Source organism: Anopheles stephensi, chromosome 3, assembly GCF_013141755.1.
Source record: "Anopheles stephensi strain Indian chromosome 3, UCI_ANSTEP_V1.0, whole genome shotgun sequence".
Classification (NCBI taxonomy): domain Eukaryota; kingdom Metazoa; phylum Arthropoda; class Insecta; order Diptera; family Culicidae; genus Anopheles; species Anopheles stephensi.
The window spans coordinates 49,943,376-49,962,040 of record NC_050203.1 but is presented as its reverse complement, the minus strand read 5'-3'; the positions used below and the strand labels follow the sequence as shown (position 1 = coordinate 49,962,040).

Below are 18,665 nucleotides of genomic sequence, written 5' to 3'. Positions count from 1 at the left end.
AATACGGAGGCAGCAAAGAATAAGGCGAGCGTGGTTTATCACGTGCACTAGAGCCCGAATCCTTTGCTCGGACCGGAATGCGATGACAAAAATGTTTACTTCGTCTTTTAAGCGTTGGTACAGCTTTCAACCAAACCTACAGCAGAATGGCATCCATCCAACGTCAGACAGTTGGAAACCGCAGCGGAAAAATTAGTAACATATTTTCCGCATTTTCTCCCAGTCCCAGCTGCATTGTTGTTGATGTTGCAAAAACATCTCCCGCCACAGCTGGTACCGCTGGAAATGTGCCACAAAAAGTTGCGTTTTGTTGAGAAACGGCCAAGGAAATTAGTCAAGCGGTTTAAGCGTCTCTGAGTGCGGGTTTTTGTGCAAGACGGCGCGCGCGTTATTCCAGCAAAGCCTCAAATGGAGGAGTTTATTGTATTACGGGCAAGAAATATGGTCTGACGCATCGCCCCCCGTTGAAGTGTTTGTCTTCGGTGTGTGTGTTGGCAAAAAGTAAGCTGGAAGTAAATTATTTCTACCTCAATAAACTTTTCACAACTGCACAATAGTATTCGGATGCACCACGCGGAGAAGCACTAAGATTAAGTAATAAAAGTCGCTTCGCAATGCGTTTATGCTTTCATACGGCAGGTATGGTTTAATTAAAACTTGAGCTTAACACCGGCAGTCAATGCAGAGCAGTGAAGGAAAACTGATGTCTCATTCAAGTGGTTCTGTCCGCTGCCTGTGCTTTTTACTTCTGATGCCAAAGAAATCGCCACTCTCTCGTGAGTCGAATGAAAAGAATGTTTTCCACAAAAGCATCAAGCGCATCTCAATTTTTAATAAGAAGGCGAAATGAGTTTCAATGCGCAAAAGACCATGCATTTCCAATAGTGGATATTAAAAATGGAAAGGTAATTGAAATGCAGTTCGTTCAATTGAATAGCTCAACCGTACAATGAGCCTATTGAAATGCCGTTCAATGGAAACCGAAATTGCGTTAATAATCTGGTTATGAATCTTGGTTCTTGGTTTACTTTTTCGATAACGACTGGAATAGTTTTCTCACGAGTGCCAACAGTTGTGATAAAATGAGTCAGACATTTAATTCGTTAGGAGGTTCCGTTTTGTTGGAGTTTTCCTAGACATTAAAATCTCAGGAAGTCCTGTTGAGGATATAATCTGTCAAACAGATACAAAACAAAACAATTTAATTTTCTCTCTTTCATAGGTTTTAAATCCATCCCGATTCAATTCTGATGGCTCAACAACTAGAGAGAGCCATGACCTTCAGTGTACAATCAAGGATGAAGCTACGAACATCAGTATCAACGATCATCGCCAACGTGATCATCTAAGAATGTGCGTTTGGATTATGATGAGCTTTTACAGCTGATGATGATGTATTCCTCTACATTCCTGCGATAGATCACCTCGTTGTTAGAGATACATCCTGCATGAGCGTTTCGACAACAAATCTGAACAACCTCCTCTGCTTAAACCACCTTTCTCGTTCGTACAATGAATGTGTCCCGCAAATTACCACATTTCCTTCAGCTATATTTTATTTGTATCGTCGGCCTGATCGGGGCAGTGGGTCTGGAAATCAAAAACCATCCCCGGACGGACGTCAAAAATGTGTCCACAGCCTATCCATTTACCATCGAGCCGCGTAAAGATACCGCATTGGAACAGTATAAATCACCGCCATTCGATGACAATGGCCACAGGCGGTCCACTCTTAACCGTCACCGATCGCAACCCTTATCCCACCAAACCGATGCAAAATCAGGGAGGGCTTCGTTCAGCCCGACCAACGACCAACGAGAACCCCGGAAAAACTACGACACTCTCATCCCATTATCCGTGGAAGCGAAAGACGGGTCGATACACGCGGTCGATAAGTCGGAAAACAATCATGCGGAAATGAAACTTTCTCAGCGTCATCATCGGCCAGCAAGCGGTGTATTGAAGGTGGGAGGGGACGTCCAGCAGTCGGCTCGCATGCTCGACGACCGGTTTCCTGTCGATGATGATGTTGTCGACGCTGCGAAGGACGAATACTACGACACTCCTACCGGGGAAGAGCACGAAGGTGATAATTATGAGGACGGTAAAATAATCAATTCGGGTGCGTTGGACAACTTTTTTGGCGGGAAATCTACGGCTTCGTCCAGCGGGGCGTCAGGTGCCGAGGGAGAATATCGGAAGGGTTCGAAATCGGTGCATGGCTATAAGAGTGGAAAATCGGAGGGTGCTCAGGAGTCGAATGCACAAGAGGAACTCGACGAAGAGGACGAGGACGTTGAGGATGAGGAGGAGGACGATGAGGAAGACGACAGTGAAGTGTCATATGGCGAGGATGTCCTTCCGCCGAGTGAAGCGTTCGGCACGTTTGGTGGAAGAACCGAGGGAGGGTTGAAGGTGGAGGAGGCGCCGTACTTTCTGGTCGAGCCCCAGAGTACTTACGTGATCCGGAGCAAGCCAGCCGTCCTGAAGTGTAAAGCAGCCAACACGTTGCAGGTTAGTAAGAGGACATGATGGAAAGTGTTTTTAATTTATGCATTTTATCCAGAAGCAATCTCAAAGGGTAGTCATACATGAAATAGCCATAAACGAGCTGTGTTCGATGAAATTTAGCTGATGAACATGCTTTGTCAGCTCAGTCGGAACCTTGAAAGACTGCATGTAGGAAGACAACAAGTGGATTTCTGCTCAATGTGATTGACAGGGATGAGTACTTTCATGCAGAAGACGAGCTTGATTTCTAGGTGGAATTCGGCAGTTGAGTGATTTGAGGCATTTCAATCGAAAGTTTTCAAACTTAGAGAGAAAGATGGATGTGAAGATTCGAAACTAATACTAAAAACCCACATTTAAATATACTCCAAGACGATTCCTGAGGATTCCTTGAAGGAGTATATTCAAATCTTTCATCTTGCTTTGCGTGCTGGACAAGAGCTGTTCGATGAATTTGATATAAAAATGTGTGATATAAAAACAGTCGATCAACCTCCAAAGTCTAAACCAACGTAGATAACGAAACAACGCAACATTTTTAATATTTTATATCTTCTTACCACTTTTTCTGTGATGATATGCACGGTCGAATAGCTTAGCCAGTTGAAGAAGCGCAACCGCCGAGGAAGAGTGTTACTCTTGACTCGATTTAAGTCTTCGGTTTGGTAGTTTCGGTGTTGTTGCCACTTACGGGTTACGAGCATCTTTAGCTTCATGAATATTTTATGGCGACGGCTTACACCAAACGACCAAAGCGGCAAAGCTGTGTTGATGCTCAAAGTGGCACGTCGAATGTTGCGAACCGCAGCAGACCGGAAGTAAGATGGTAGCAAAGCAACGCACAGTCTGTTCTGACGATTTGAATAAGAAAGGTTTGATTCGACGTTTGAGAGAAACAAGTGCCAGAAGACGTTGCGTCCAGCTTCGGCTTTATGGGATTCTTAATCCTTTTAGAAGGACTATACCGAGCATTCGCAGGACACGTTATGTTTTATTCAGCGTTCAGGATGTAGCGATAAATTTTATCAGACGGACAGACCGACGATTGCGAGCCGAGATTTTGTTTACTTTGTGTTCATGTGTGGATTCATGTGGGTTCGGTCGGTATTTCGGGTGTAAAATGTTTTTGTTCCACGTTTTTCTGCCATTCTTTCAGATTCATTTCAAGTGCAGTGGCAGCATAAAGCCACCTCCGTCGATCGAAGAATCGCACGTCGACCCTCACAGCGGGGTTCACTTCCAGGAGGTGACGGCCACCATATCTCGCGACCTGGTGTACGAGTACTTCGGCAAGCTACCGTTCAAATGCGAATGCCACGCCTGGTCTCCTCGCGGGAAAGCCGTCAGCCAGCCAGCCTCGATTATTGTTGCGTGTAAGTATTCTTCGGAGCAGTTTGGAGGAGCGGAGGAGAATCATTAAATTATGGACAGGGAGCACTAAGAGGCTTTGTAAAATTATGCATCACTTGTTGAATGGGGTGGGTGAGTCATTTCGCGAGACAGGTAGACCATTTGCTGGGGAAACGAGCTACAGTGAAATTTTGCTGAAACGAGAGTACTTTCTTAGTTAATTGAGGGTTGGCGTTATATAGGCTTTAGCTCTAGGGATGTTAAATTTATTAGAGGAATGAATAATAAAGTCGCTGCTAAGACTTGTGTTTAAAGGAATACAATGCCACTTCGGCCATCAATTTGCTTCACTAGGCCAATAAAAAGAGTGGTATTGCTCAGTCAAAATGAAATTCTTCTTCACAATTTCTAGAACAAAACGTCCCAAATTGCAGTTATAACGTTTTTATTGAAACGAAGTAATAAAATGAAGTCTCGCTACAACGTGTGAGATGTCATTATAATCTGACGATAGAACGTCAAACTGAACCCAAGAAACATTTGCCATTGTTTTAAACGAAAATCCATAAAATGTTAATACAACCCTGCGATCGTGATAGCCATATGCGAACGTATGAATCATTAAGCCTTGAATAGCTTCGTCTTAGGCATGTCTCCAGTCGCTTAGGTGTTATTTTTTCACCACATTTAAACCCCTGTTCTTAGAGGCTTTCGTTGCGGTTAGTAGTATTCAAAACGTGTGGTTGATGCTTTCCGGAATTATGTTTCAGAATGGGGAAGTATTTCCCATCTGCTTCCGATGCGTTTTTCGCTCCTGCGTACTAAGCTGCTTGTACGGATTCCTTGGGCAAAGTTTCAATTTCTTATTCCAAGTGAAACGAAGCAATGAAGAAGCCAAACGATTAGAAATAAAAAGCACTCGGTGGGTAACTCCAACAGCCGGCTTAAAATCAACCCTCCTTCGAAGGATATTAGGGGTTAGGGTTATGGCTTTGCGTTCAATGAGGTTCGTACGAAACAAAGACCCTATCTTGAAGGGTATCGAATGATTAAAACTCTTTTTCGGAACTATACGTCGAATAAACTCGTCTTTAACAATTCTCGCTTTACTCTAAATATATTCTTAAATAACAAATCATATTAAATAAGTCCACATAACTCCCAAATTATATCGTTTGTCTTAGGCATAAACCGCCCACAGATGTTTCAACAAATTGGTAATAAAAATTCCTCAAAACTCGATCTCGCATGCTGGAGCTGCTCACGCGCTCCCCAACAAAACATGTTTCAAAAGACTTGATGATGAACTGCTTCGATTGAGTTAAAAGTTGTGTTCGGCTCACCACAATGTTACAACTGCTTAATTATGAAAACAAACCAACGGCAGAAGGAACGAGAAGCTATCCGAGGCCGATATGCTTTCCGCTGCCTCGAGGGTCATAAATCATATCCGGAATGCGCAGTGAAAAGCACATGGTCACAAAAAACTGTATTTTGTCGAGGAAAGATGTGACTTCACAAGCAGGCCATTTAATGGGGGTCTTCCGTGGGTCTAATTCTAAACAAATATCACACTGTCTGGGTGCGTCGTTCACTCCCGAAGCAGTTCACCTTTCCTGTAGGTTATGTCTACGGAAGTCACGGAGTTTGGGAACAACCGCCGCGTTGTGTTGCTTGACGCCATGCACTTCCGACGGCGACGATTCATTAATGGAGCGTACGGAAAAGAAATAGCGGGAGAAGTGTTGCTGTGGAGTCGAAATTGAATATTTGTACTTTTCAGTAAGACCTACTGAGCGCCTGGCATCGCGCTGCAACAGTCTGTTCCGCTCGTGTAGAACGATATTTGAAGATGCAGGCCGTGAAAAAGACTCCTCTTGAAGTGGATGGGTCACAAGACGCAGGGCAACAGAGTGCAACATATTCGTGAATGCATAAAACGCCAAACACATGACACATTAATTTATTGTGTGTTTTTCTTTGAAAATCTTGAACCGTGAACAGGGAATCTTTGGCGAAGAACGATCAAACGTAGAACAAAACGTGAAGGATTGCAAGTGAATCATCACTTGATCAACAGAAGATATTATAGGGCATATTTTCAAGCGAACTTCAGCAACGGCAGCGATTAATGACTCACTCACATTTGCTTAGCTAAATTTAGGTTCCAAAATTGATCTGAAATATTATGCTTTCGATGCATTGCTCACAAAGTCTTATTTACCGAATGCTCCTTTGCAGATTTGAAGAAAAACTTCGAGCTCCAGGACACCAGGATTCGGGCTGAAATTGGAGAAAAGCTGGAAATAAAATGTGTCGCTCCCAAGGGTTATCCTAAGCCCCAAATAACGTGGTTGAAAAACAACATCACCATCACGGCAAGCTCCCTGTTGACCTTCACCACAGAAGGAAACATTGTGATAACAAGTGTAAATCTCCAGGTAAGAAATGGAAATGTTGGAAGATTTTTCAGTAGTAGACCTCATCCTGCATTCTTGTACCTTTTTGTCAAGCTGAAATGATTCTCACGCAATGAGGGGGACATTTTGTTTGAATGCAGTGCTGTTTAACTGTGCAAATCCTTTAATGGAAGTTTTGTTTTGTTATTGATTTTCATTGGTCCTAAAACAACATCGGTTTGGAATTATAACCACGGGGATTGATACAACTTTACATGGTTCTGGTGGTGAATGATGATGAAATGCGGTTTCTTATGCGACCAAAAGGACATAGGAAATTATTCGTGCGTGGCGGAGAACATTGCTGGAAAAAGAACATCGGAGCCAATCGAACTGATCGTTTACGGTAAGAGAATACAATCCTTAAATATAAATTTCAAGATAACTTTCGCTGGATTTCAAGTTCTAAGAGCTATCACAATCAGTTTATCACACAACACACTCTCATTTCTCTGTAGTGAATGGAGGTTGGAGCCAATGGAGCACCTGGCTGGAGTGTCGATGTCCGGGAAAACCAGCTCAGGGAAGGAAGCGTACACGTACCTGCAGTGATCCGATTCCCCTGTATGGTGGAGCACCCTGTGTAGGTCCTAACCAACAGAAGACAGTCGACTGTGTGACATGTCCAGGTAAGGTGACGGAAGAACACCAGTATTTTAGGCAAATATTGAAAAAGTAACACAGTTAGTATACTATTCATTTAAAGGATATTAGAAAAATTAATTTTTACTCTATATGATCTTTTTCATCTTTCATTTCTCGGAAAATGTCTCACTTGCTATGTTCAGAAGACACACAGATAATCACTCCTAACGGCTTCGAGGATAACGCATTCGGTAAGTAGAATATATTTTGGTGGTAAATTTAAAGGTAATAAGTTTCCGAATTTATGTCTAAAAAGTAAATCAAACTGCAATCTAAAATTATTATCAACCGATGCCACTTGACAAAACACATACTATTGCGACAATTCCACCGTATCGGTCGAAAAAAAGTAATCTTCATACCTTTCGTTAATGGATTGGCGTAAATATTATATCGACCGATGACTACAAGTAGTTTTCCACCCTGAAGGTTGCCATCTGCATTCAGTTGCTAACGTGATTTCATATCCAATAGACATTCCTTGGTTCACCAGTACTCGAACCTTACAGAATTCTTACTCCCTGATCTTTTGTGATCCTTGGAAAGCCTTTGGTGTGTTAAAGCAAGTGATTTGCGTTCTTTCTTCAGCAAGCCTCGGTTCTTCTTGTACAGTGAGAACGTATCCCCCTTGGCGTGACAAAATTCTGGTAGTTCAAGTCTCGAGCCTTCTAAGCGGCAAGATTCACGTTTGGAATTTGCATCACACGAATTCTTGGAGTAGTTTGGAAGCTTCTCCGGTACTTGAAGCTCTTGCTGTCTGCCAAGAACAATGTGGAAAAGGAGGACGAGGAAACGATCTGCAGGAAACGTACGAAGATTCTTATCGGTGAAATTGGTCTCCATTGTACGTGTTCTCGTAAATTCGTTATTCAAGAAAGGTTTAGAGCTCTTCGGGGTTGCTGGCAGTGAGGTATTGATTAAAAAAGGGAAAGTATTTGCATGAACGTTCACTCTTGTCACTCTTCCGGGCATGTGTTCAGGACCCCAACTGACAAATTGAATATGGACAATATAATCTATGGTAGACAGGACATTTTGTTGAAATGGTGCTAATTGGCTATACTGGCTCTTGGTCAATCTTGGACGCTTTTGTCTGCAGTTCGCCGTTGGTCCGCATGGTCTGCGTGGAGCTCGTGCACAAAACAGTGCACCCAATCAAGGAGAAGAATCTGCCGCACGCAAAACGTGGACTACTACGATAAGGCCCTGGTGAAGCACCATCAACAGTTGGCCGCCCTGATGGAGGATCACGACGAGCAGGAGAGCAGTGCCTACGGTTGTCACGGCAAGGACGTTCAAACCATCGTTTGTCGGGGTGGTGAATGCAGAATTGATGACACAGGTGAGTTTGTAGCTGAAGCAAACATATGATGTAGTTTATTAAACGCTTTACGTTCTTCATAATCCACGATACTGGTCAACTCACACGACAAGCGGCCATTTCAAAACGAACACAAACCAAAGCTGGTTAGTTGAAACCAAGTCGAGCTCGTTCCCACATTTCTCTTATAGCTGGTTGAACGAACAAAAAAGGGTGTAGTCTAAATAATACCAATTAACCAGAAATCTGAGCTGTCATGAATTCTGCGCTCTTTCCGGAGGAACATTTTTGATGTATTTAACCGATGAATAAACAGCGCATAATGCACGTGATGCCGCCATACAAAGATCCCACATCATGTGACACGTTCGCAATCCGAGGATGGTAAAGAATTGTTCTTGAAGGGGAAAAATGGCCGCATTGTGTTATATCATGTTACATACCACACTAAATGCCCCTGAGGGACATCGTGTACAGCGGATGGGCGTGAATTAAAACGCCCGTAGACATTTCTTTTCCGTTTCTGTGGGAAAGGATAATGAAAAAGCAATTCATGAGTTGTTAAATCTTTGGATTTAATTTTCTATTCCAAGGATTTTACAAAAAGGGCCAATGCTACGCTATTTGTTGTTCCTACAAAGGGTCAGCAGATAACTAAGAACAATTATGCGGGTAGCTGTGGTAGTAGCAGTCGATAGAAGACATTTGAACAAATCATAATTTGCAATTAGCTGTAAGCATTTGATGATGTTTTTAATGTTTTGAAACAGTTTACATTGGCACATTTAAAAAAAGAAATAAATTCATAACGTACAAATACGCGGAGTCCATCATAGATGAATGGCGAATAATGAAGCATATGCAAAATCATTGTCTGCAGGTCTAGTAAGCGACGATAGTAATGGTACAGCCCGAAGATCGGAACACCGTCCTTTGCTCCGTATTGACTAAAGCTCCACTCAGCCAACCGTAATCATCGGTCATGAATGGAGCCAATCTGAGCCTTTGCTTATTCACCAGGGAAAACGCGCTGAAAGGCCGTCCCTGAGTGCGGCATATCCTTGGCCGTGCCCGGTAGTGTTTCGGTAGTATCCCAAGTACCACCTTTCAGCATTATGGTGCATCGGCATCAGTCAAGCCAGAAGTACTGCGGACCCAGTTTTGAAAAGCATCAACAATAAACATAATCATTCATCTCGCTTTTCCCCCAGCCAAGCGGATGGCGAATGAGACATACGGAATCGATAACGGTCTGGTAGGGAGCTCTCGCTATGCTGGAGAGTGGCTGAAGAAGGGTGAAGTCGCTTCTTACTGCGGAAAATCATAATAACCGCACTGATTACTCGCCAGGGGAATATTTATCCGGCTATTATGTGATCGTTGCTGGCTGCACGAGTAAGTGAAACGGGAGTAGTTGATGTTTTCTTGATTGTGTGTGTGTGTGTGTGTGTGTGTGTGAGATTTGATTTGTACATTGTTGGAACCAGGAAGTAAAAAAACACTGATCGATGGTTACAAGAGCTTAGGGAATATATGTGATAGCAGAGTTATTGATACTTTTCGAATGTGCCTGAACATTGCTTCAGATTGCAATTTAGGAGGTAATCATGGGTGTTCTTCGATATTCGAAAGAATTGTGAAAATGTGTGTTTGTACAAACAGGTTTCATCCTAATTTTTTATTGAGCAGCATAATCCCACAATATTTCTGTACAAAGTGTCTAAACGATAGGTTACTATGAACAAGAGTAATCGTCTTTTACACGGCAGGATTATACCGAGAATTCCGACAGGTACATTGAACTTTGAGAAAACAGTAAAATCGGACCAAACCTCCCGAGGTTGTACGGCCAAAGGAATACCAATACGTTATGTTTTGGTTATGAACTATGCAATGGACGAATCAGAATTCCAATGGTCGGATGTCCATCTGTAAAAATGCATCAAGTTAGGACATTCATGGCCTGAAGAACAGCATAAGACTCTTCAAACGGCTTAAGTAGCTACTACACCTATGTTCCACATTGCTGAAGAGAGCTTGAAGAGCGAAAAGTAAATCGTTGCATCAAATGAATGAGTTTTCTCCTGCACATACGGTAATGGAATGTAGAAACCATTTTTCAAGGTAGGCTTTTATGCTCGTTGATGGACTTTCGTCAGAACTTCCTTTGCTGAATGACGTACTTTGCTCAATGGGTCGGATGCTCGCTGAAAAGAGCCGCTGTGTGTAACTTTTTCCCTTGTGTCTTGCTTTTTGCGAGCAATCGAAATGTTTAAAGCCAGTTTAATAATGGACGTCATATTTGGTCATACACGAGGTAGAACCTGTTTCGTAAAGAGAAATACGTTGCACTTTGCATGTTGAATTTGAAAGGTAAATACCTTTTCGAGAGTTTCACAAGAGCTTATCACTTTATTGGAATTATTTCAGTGACATTTCGCCCATTGCATCACAGCATGTAGCTTGGATGCAATGATAACGTATTTCCTCCATACTGAAGGATTGTGCACACATTCTGACATTGCCCCATTGTGATAAGATTTGAATAAAACAATTTCCCTACATGGCTGACCGAGTGGCATTTTATTACAATTTCGTTACAGCATCTGATTGGATCTTTTATCTGGGACTCGGGTTCATCGTGACGCTCTGCCTGACATTCCTGGTGTTTCTGTTGCACATGCGACATCGACAGAAGCTACCAACGTACTCAATCACACGGACCTCTCCAGATCAGCACACATACACGCACGAGTTTCAAAAGAAGCTTACTCTCTCCTCGAACCCTCCCGACATAAACATACGTGTCAATGGCTACGAATATTCCAATGGCAGCACCATGGAAGCCCCAAAGATACCGAGTCAGAATGTCCCACTTCTATTGACCAGATCCACATCCGAACATCACTACGACGAACCGCAATTCAACTCGATGTAAGTGTTTTCTCGCCGATTCGGCTGGTGTTTCGCCAGGAATACGAATCTCCACTCCTCGAGACGTATGACGCATTGTGTTCAATCATCAATCCGTCTTGATATGTCACGGTCATTTCTGCAGGCAAGCGATTCAGGCGGCAAATAAGGACGATTCGGGCATGAACGTGTACAACCAACAGAAGGCTGCGACGGGAGTGGTTCTTCAGCATCATTACCATCAGTATCACTCACTGGAGCAGAGCCACCTTCAACGCCAGATAACAGCGGCATCACCTATCGCCACTCAATCGCAGAAGGGCCAGTATCGCAGCTCCGAATCTCTGTCGGGGACGTCCAACACCAACACATGTAAGTGTCGATTGACAATTGAAATAAGCTTTCCGATAGGTTCTTTTTCCTCATATGGCTTTGGATATTGCTGATTTCCCGTATGCTCCGAGTGGTTTCCCCATATGCTTTGCTAATTTGACTGATTGATGAGATACTGCGGACAGTTGTCATAATATTGATGGTTTCAATTTCCTTCTTGTCTGTGTCCCTTTGTTGGCTTACGTTACCTGTGCAGCAAACTCAACCTACGCCATTGCCACGACGGATTCGCTGGACACGTCCAGTTCGTCCGAGGCTATGTACAAATCGAACTCCGCTCGTCAGGTTGTCACCTCGGAAGGGGGATGGCTGGAGCTGGAGCATAAACGTGTTTCTAGCCGTCATGTACGACTCCAAAGATACGATACTAGTCGAAAACCAGGTCACCCACATCAGTCCGACGATTGTGTGTGGGCCAGCCAAGAGCAATTTCTCCAAACCGCTCATCATCAAGGTTCCGCACTGCGCCGAGGACATTGCCAGCTGGAAGGTGTCACTCTTCTACAAGGAGGAAGTGACGAACTGCTGGAAAAAGATTGCGTCCTCGGAGAACGACGTGCCAAGCCCGCAGGCCTACATTCAGCTGGACCAGCACAATGCATACATCATGACGCGGAAGCTCGGCAAGTACCTGCTCGGCGGAGAGAGTCTTGCACCAGAGGTGAACGTCACCAAGCGGCTGAAGATCGTCATGTTCGGTCCAGTTCGGAAACCGGAGGCCGACTTCAACATACGCGCCTACGTACTGGAGGACTATCCGAGTGCTCTCGAACACTGCAGTGGAATCGAAACTCGACTGGGTTATTTCCAGATCGGACAGAGCTCGCCGTTCCACTTTGCCAATAGCAAAGAGGCGATGACGCTACGCATCAACTGCTCGGGCGGATGGACGACGGCCGCCGAGTGTTCGCTGCAGAAGATCCCGTTCAATCACATCTGGAAGAACATGGCGATCCTGCACTGCGAGTTCTTGCTACACAAGCTGACCGATGAGATGCCTTGTTTACGATTGGAGCTTGCTGCCGAGCAGGACAACGGTGCCAAAGTGCTTATCACGTCCGTGGCGTTCTCGTGATAGTACATAGCGCGAGCTCTCCAAAAGCTGATGACTTTGTAGAAGGGTGTCCTCAGACTCGGACATGTCCTCAAGCATATGTTCTTTAAACAAACAGTTACTGTTAGCTGCGCACCACGTTAGACATTGTCGCAAGGCGAGAACGAAACAAAAACCGAGGCCATTACATAGCGAATAACGTAGCATTAGAATCTCACACTCATATACAAATCGCACATCTTCACCAGTTGTTATCCAACGCATGTATCGTATTGAGCTATAGCGGTTGTGTCCAGTGCAAGGATCGACTATTAGATCGTAGAACAGGATGAAAATGCCAAATGTGGGGAGCTTTGGAGCTGGAGGCGTCATGCATGCCGTACTGTAGTTGTCATCGCCGTTAAAAGTAGACACTCGCCCACTCGCAGGTCAGCGATGCCAGCGGTGCATTAATCGAGTTGTACATAATACAATTAACAGTTGTGCCGATTAGTGACGATCTAGGTTAAGATTCTGTTTCCCACGGATGTCCTTGTTTCCGTAGCTCTATTGATAAAGACTGATTGTGAGGAACAATAAAAAGTTGACATAGAAACAAGGGTTGAAGCATGACTCAATGTGCGAATACTAATCAAAGGTAAGTCCTCTATTTGAGCTCGATAAGCAGAGATGATGGCGAATGTGGAGTCTATCTGTTCTTCATTAGCGTGGGTATTTTTAAACTCACTGAATTCGTAGTTTTGCTCATTTGAGTTCCAGTCTCTTTCCTCTCCTTTTTTCACTTATCCTGAATGATGTATGTCCCCATGAGGAGAGCTTAATCAAACAAGCGTAATGGAGTAGCAAAATTATGTGGATTATCCTTCATGTGCCATGTCCACTTACCAAAGGTTGGACTGGTGGTCGTAGTTGGTACCAGCATTGAAATCGTCGCCGTCTAGATCATTCTCTTTCGTTGCTCATTTGCGGTTTATCCGTATGGTTCCTGAGTCCGCACATTTGTTCGCTCGCTGGACCGTAATGTGATAATTAAGGCGGACAAGCTCGGCCACTACATCAAATATTTGGGAGAGGTCCTGCTTCATTGCAAATAGTTTGAAAAGGTAAAGAGAATACTTCTTACCAACTAGGAAAACAGTTAAGAGGAAGCATGTTTTTAAGGAAGAGAATAGTTGTCCAACATTATATCGCTTTTCAAAACACCCAGTGTAAAGGCAACATTATCCATATGGTATCATTTATATTCTGTTCACTTGATTCGCCACATCTGGGCCAATAGTGAGCTTCTTCTCGGTTAACCCAAGCTTTTGTGTATTCGATGTCACAAAACTGCAGATGTTGTGAAGTTTGAAGTAATGGAGAGAACGTGCGTTTGAGACCTATACAACATTCTCTATCAAAAGTCAATTTAGAACACAACACCGCTGATGACCAAGGCATGGGGAATCTCTGGAACCATATTTTTGCATGCGAGAAGCTTGAAGTATTTGGCTGAAAATGGAAGCTGTTGTTTCGTTTGAGGAAGGTTCGAATAGACATCCCTGTATGTTAAAGGATTCAGTTTCATCGATTGTGAATATTTTTGTCTTTTCTTTTCGTTAGACGAGGGTTCAGATGCTATCTTAACAGATGGTGTGAAGTGTCCCTCGTGAAAAACACTTCCAAAACGTGCCTGAAGCTTTATCGTGTTCATTCATTTGATATTCTCACCTTTCCGACCGTCACAGCGATGCATTGGCGCTGATGTACGTGCTGTTTGTAGGATGATACTTATAGTCAGATTTGGGTCACATGGAGGTCCCAGCAGTCAGCATAATCATGTGTAGAGGTTGCACGGTTTAGATCGTTCCATAGATAATAATAATTTCATTCGCAAGGTTGCTGAACTCTTTTATGAAGCTACTACATCACTATTTGAAGTGGTTCGTAGGTAATCAGATTCAGTAGTTAACAGTATTTGGCGAGCGGTTTAAAATTTTCAATCATGTTTCAATTTAAACATTCGACAACTACAGGAATAACCAGATAAAAGTAGAACGTTGGACACGTTTTGAGAACAAAACATACAGCTCACATGCCAATTGAATTGACTTTGTAAAAGGTTTAATTAAATTTTTGTCTCCGACAGTTCATCATATCGAACAAAATCAGCATGGCCACAAGTATCGCCACATGACGTAAATCATTTCCGAACGACTGATCACAGATTCAGTGATAGGATTCTTCTGCAGTAAGGCTGGAACAAAATTCAATTTCCGTTTGTTGTCGCCCAGCAGAGTCGTGTTGTTGCCGAGAATTCAGGTCTATTTGTGAAAAAGGATTGCCGTTCAAAGACACATATTCGATCAGGTAACTTGCTCATTAAAAATAAAATTCACGCAAACCGACAAACTTCTCACCAACCTAAAAGGTAGACATCAAGTTTTGATTTCAGTATAAGTAAATACCACAACTAACAATTTTGCAGTCATGTGATGTTTTACGGACATCCTGATGCTTATTTGTAATAAATAACGTCAATATATCAATCATGCTCATAAACCAAAGTGTCTCATTCGAAATCGTATGCTTGTTTGTTTAGTGTACGCCATCGAATCGATACAGCGTCCATGTTACTCCAATCGCAGCAAGAATCCAAGCCTGTCGGAAATTTGATTGAACTCGTTTCGCTGACCTATCAGTTCTGACGAATCCTCCCGACGCATCGGTCTCTGTGGTCGCCATGTGTATGAATGGATCCATTGGTTGATGAGCATTGCAGTTCTGTCGCATTGGAATGGTGTCCACTTTACAAGAGGAAGTTACTTTACCCATCGGAAATGGATCATATTAGGCTAAAGTGGAACGCGGGGACGCTACAGCTATGTGGTTCGTAATGCGATTAATTAGATTGAGAGATGCATGGGACTTGGGCGTTATTGATATCATTTCTGCAGCCACAAAAACCACAGGGGCATGTAGTTAGTTGAATATGCAATAAAAGTAAAAGAAATTTAAGTATAAATAAGCTGATTCTTGGCTGAACAGCCATTTCATTATTTCGGCTTAATCAGAGGGCAAACCTTTTAATTCCCTTTTGCAACATGTTTATCTTCATGAGCATCAGACACCAGCTTTTTAAATGCGGTTGGTTCAGTCGATTGTACGAATCTTCATTATTTTAGCAAAGAAAATGTATAGGGGAAAAGCCATAAATTTGGCGCACATTTATTAAACGGAGAAATTTCCATTCTTGTTGGTGATTTTACCGATGTCCTGCTGGGTGGCTTGTATTGGCCCTTGGTCCAGTGCTGGAGCCGTACGACAGTTCCGCGCCGAATGCCGATGAACGATTGAGGCCGGGTCGGAAAATGCCATAACCGGATGATGTGGTGGCATTTCGGATTAAATAGCGCTACTTCAGGGGTGAGAAAATCCTCCCCTACGAGGACAGTCGCTGTGGGCGAATCTGTGGCCCGTTGCACCCTAGCGTCCTGCGCTGTATCATCGAATCTGGCGTACAGTCTAGGAAAATGTGACCAAACCATCCCACAATGGCCACCAGGCAATGATCATACGTGGGTATACAGCATGAGGCAAACGCATGCAAAAGTGGGCCGAGGTGGACCATTTTATGAGATTGACAATTTTGTGCGTGGACCATTCGCTGTGTCATGCAGCCGGATGACGCAGGAACAACATTGGTAACGCATAATATCAATCATCCGATGGATGGAATGTAGATTTTCAAAAAGGAATGTGTCCGAAACATCCGATGCATGGGCAGAGCGGTGTTGGGTGTTTTTCGAGGGAAATTTATGTGAGTGATAAGGTTTGCAGTGATGTTTGCATGAGAAAGGCCCTTCCTTCGGCGAGCTTAAAGGGTCCCAACATTGAGGCCTGAAATGCTGATTGGGTAAACGTTGCAACATTGGTAATTGGTATTTGCTTACTTGAATTGACGGAATTTATCACGAGTCTTATTCCACGAAACCAGGTTAAATGAGCTTCCTCAATCGAGAAGAGAAAACCATCTGCTTGCTCCACTGCCTTATCGATCTTACGCGGTCTTTCACAAACATCCTTCGAAACAAATTGAGTATGACGAACGTGTTAATTTGCGCCATATCATTTAGCGCTGTCATGCAGAATCATATCTTCCAGAGATTAGCAAGAGTTGCTTCTCTCGAGTGCGGTAATTAATGATCCGGCATTGTGCGAAAGCTGACCCAGCTCCCAAAGACACTTATGACACTGACACAGAAACCAATGAGCTGAAGTAATCAGAAACCACACTTTATCACGGATCTGATTATGTTTCCCAGCTTCCTAGTTATGATAACTCTGGCAGGATTGATTCATGCCGAGAACCTGTGTTCGTTAGTTACAAGGACATAAGTTCTGACAGAGGCTAAGCTAGTTGGGTGAATCATGAGCATCGTTTTCACGGTACAATATTATGAAAGCTTCTTTCGGTGCCGTCCAATCTTGGCCCTATTTATGTTTGATTAATCGATTCGGGAGCGAAGATGAATCGGCATTCCTCGCAAAACTACAGGTGTGATTGATAGCGTGAGATGTAGGAAAAATTGTTACAGAAACTATAATGGAACGGGAAACACTTGGGTTTTGTTTGATTTGGTTTGCAGAAGACACTGTATGAAGTTATTTTAGGTGAATTGTGGTTACATTTTCAGAAATTTTTGTTACTTAGATAATATATATAAATAAAATAACTTGAACTAAAACTGAATAAAAAAATTCAAGTAATGGAGCAAGTTTTGCTAAACTTTAATAAATATTGAAACAAAAAAAGGCTGAACATTTCCTTTATTTTGTTGCCAATGGTGCTGATCTCGGAGCGATGAATGATGATTAAGGATAGTTATTAATTTGGGTCGATGTTATATGAACATGAAGATGTGGACGGTGAGATTTGTTTGCTGAATAGTTTTCATCGAGATTGGTGTTATCACTCATGGAAGAAAAATGGTTCTTGCGGTCAGTGCAGCTGTGTTTGATTAATTTGCCGTACGTTTTTAGTTTTCCCAAACCGTTTGCAACTTTTCCTAAGTTAGAAAGATGGATACTACTGGGACCATAATAGACGTAAAAATCCTCGCAAGAAACGATTTATTTTCACAAAACAAAGATAGATTATTTTTTTTGTTAGTCATTTCATGAATGGAATCACTAACTTTTTTTTTATTATTATCACACATTAAATATTTACACCATTAAAGTAACAGGCATATCAAATCGTGTTGGTACAACCCGCGTTCTCATTTTTAAACTACTTCGGTAAATAAAAGCATTCAAATTGCATCTTGTTCAAACAACTGTTCTGCGTAGCAATCGTTAACCAAATTGATCTTAATTAAGTGTGAAATCGATGTGAGCCGTCAATTTAACAACGAATTCGAAGCACGCAATAGATAGATCCGGTGAATTGCATGCCTGAATAAGATAGAAAGAGGCTACCGTCATGTGTGGAATGTTCATTCTGTTTATGTAACGCATTACACGCGTTAAAGGGCAAATGTTGTAATAAAACAGTTAAATAAAACCAACATTACTGAATTGATAGTGCTGAAAGCAATAATGAAGAGATTTGTTTCAATTTGATTTTGTTTATTCTTTCGATATATTTAATTGATCCTAATACGAAGAACGATTTTTATCTTATATTTTTAAACCCGGATGAAACGAGTTGCTACGAGGGGAACAGTCTGGATGGGATTCGATACTCAGTCCTTTCGTATGCAGGGCTTGCGCCACTGTTTTTCAAGCACCCAATCACTTCAGTTGTTTTACATATCATTTCAACTCTTATTTATTTATTTATTTATTGAGTATTACGGTCCGATGCCGTATTGTCACCACCGCATGTGGTGACTGTGAATTATATTCACGCATAAAAAACAATTAACAAAATTAACTAGGCATTTCCTCCTAGTTATTTGCCATATCCCGGGCATGCTCGGTTGTGCAGGGAAAATGGGTGGTTGCTGTCCATTTCTATTGTGAGGGTATGTGTGTG

General features: G+C 42.7%; 1 protein-coding gene across 1 annotated transcript; it reads left to right on the top strand.

Annotated features, from left to right (window-relative positions):
- Window positions 1-1,330: 1,330 nt before the first annotated feature.
- LOC118514520 (netrin receptor unc-5-like) lies at window positions 1,331-13,227 on the top strand. Its single transcript, XM_036061490.1, is given in 11 exon segments — window positions 1,331-2,514; window positions 3,668-3,884; window positions 6,103-6,302; window positions 6,588-6,666; window positions 6,779-6,949; window positions 7,109-7,156; window positions 8,065-8,307; window positions 10,890-11,220; window positions 11,345-11,571; window positions 11,789-11,915; window positions 11,917-13,227. Coding segments are annotated over 11 exon segments (3,396 nt in total). The 5' UTR covers window positions 1,331-1,512; the 3' UTR covers window positions 12,668-13,227.
- The last annotated feature ends 5,438 nt before the right edge of the window (window positions 13,228-18,665 follow it).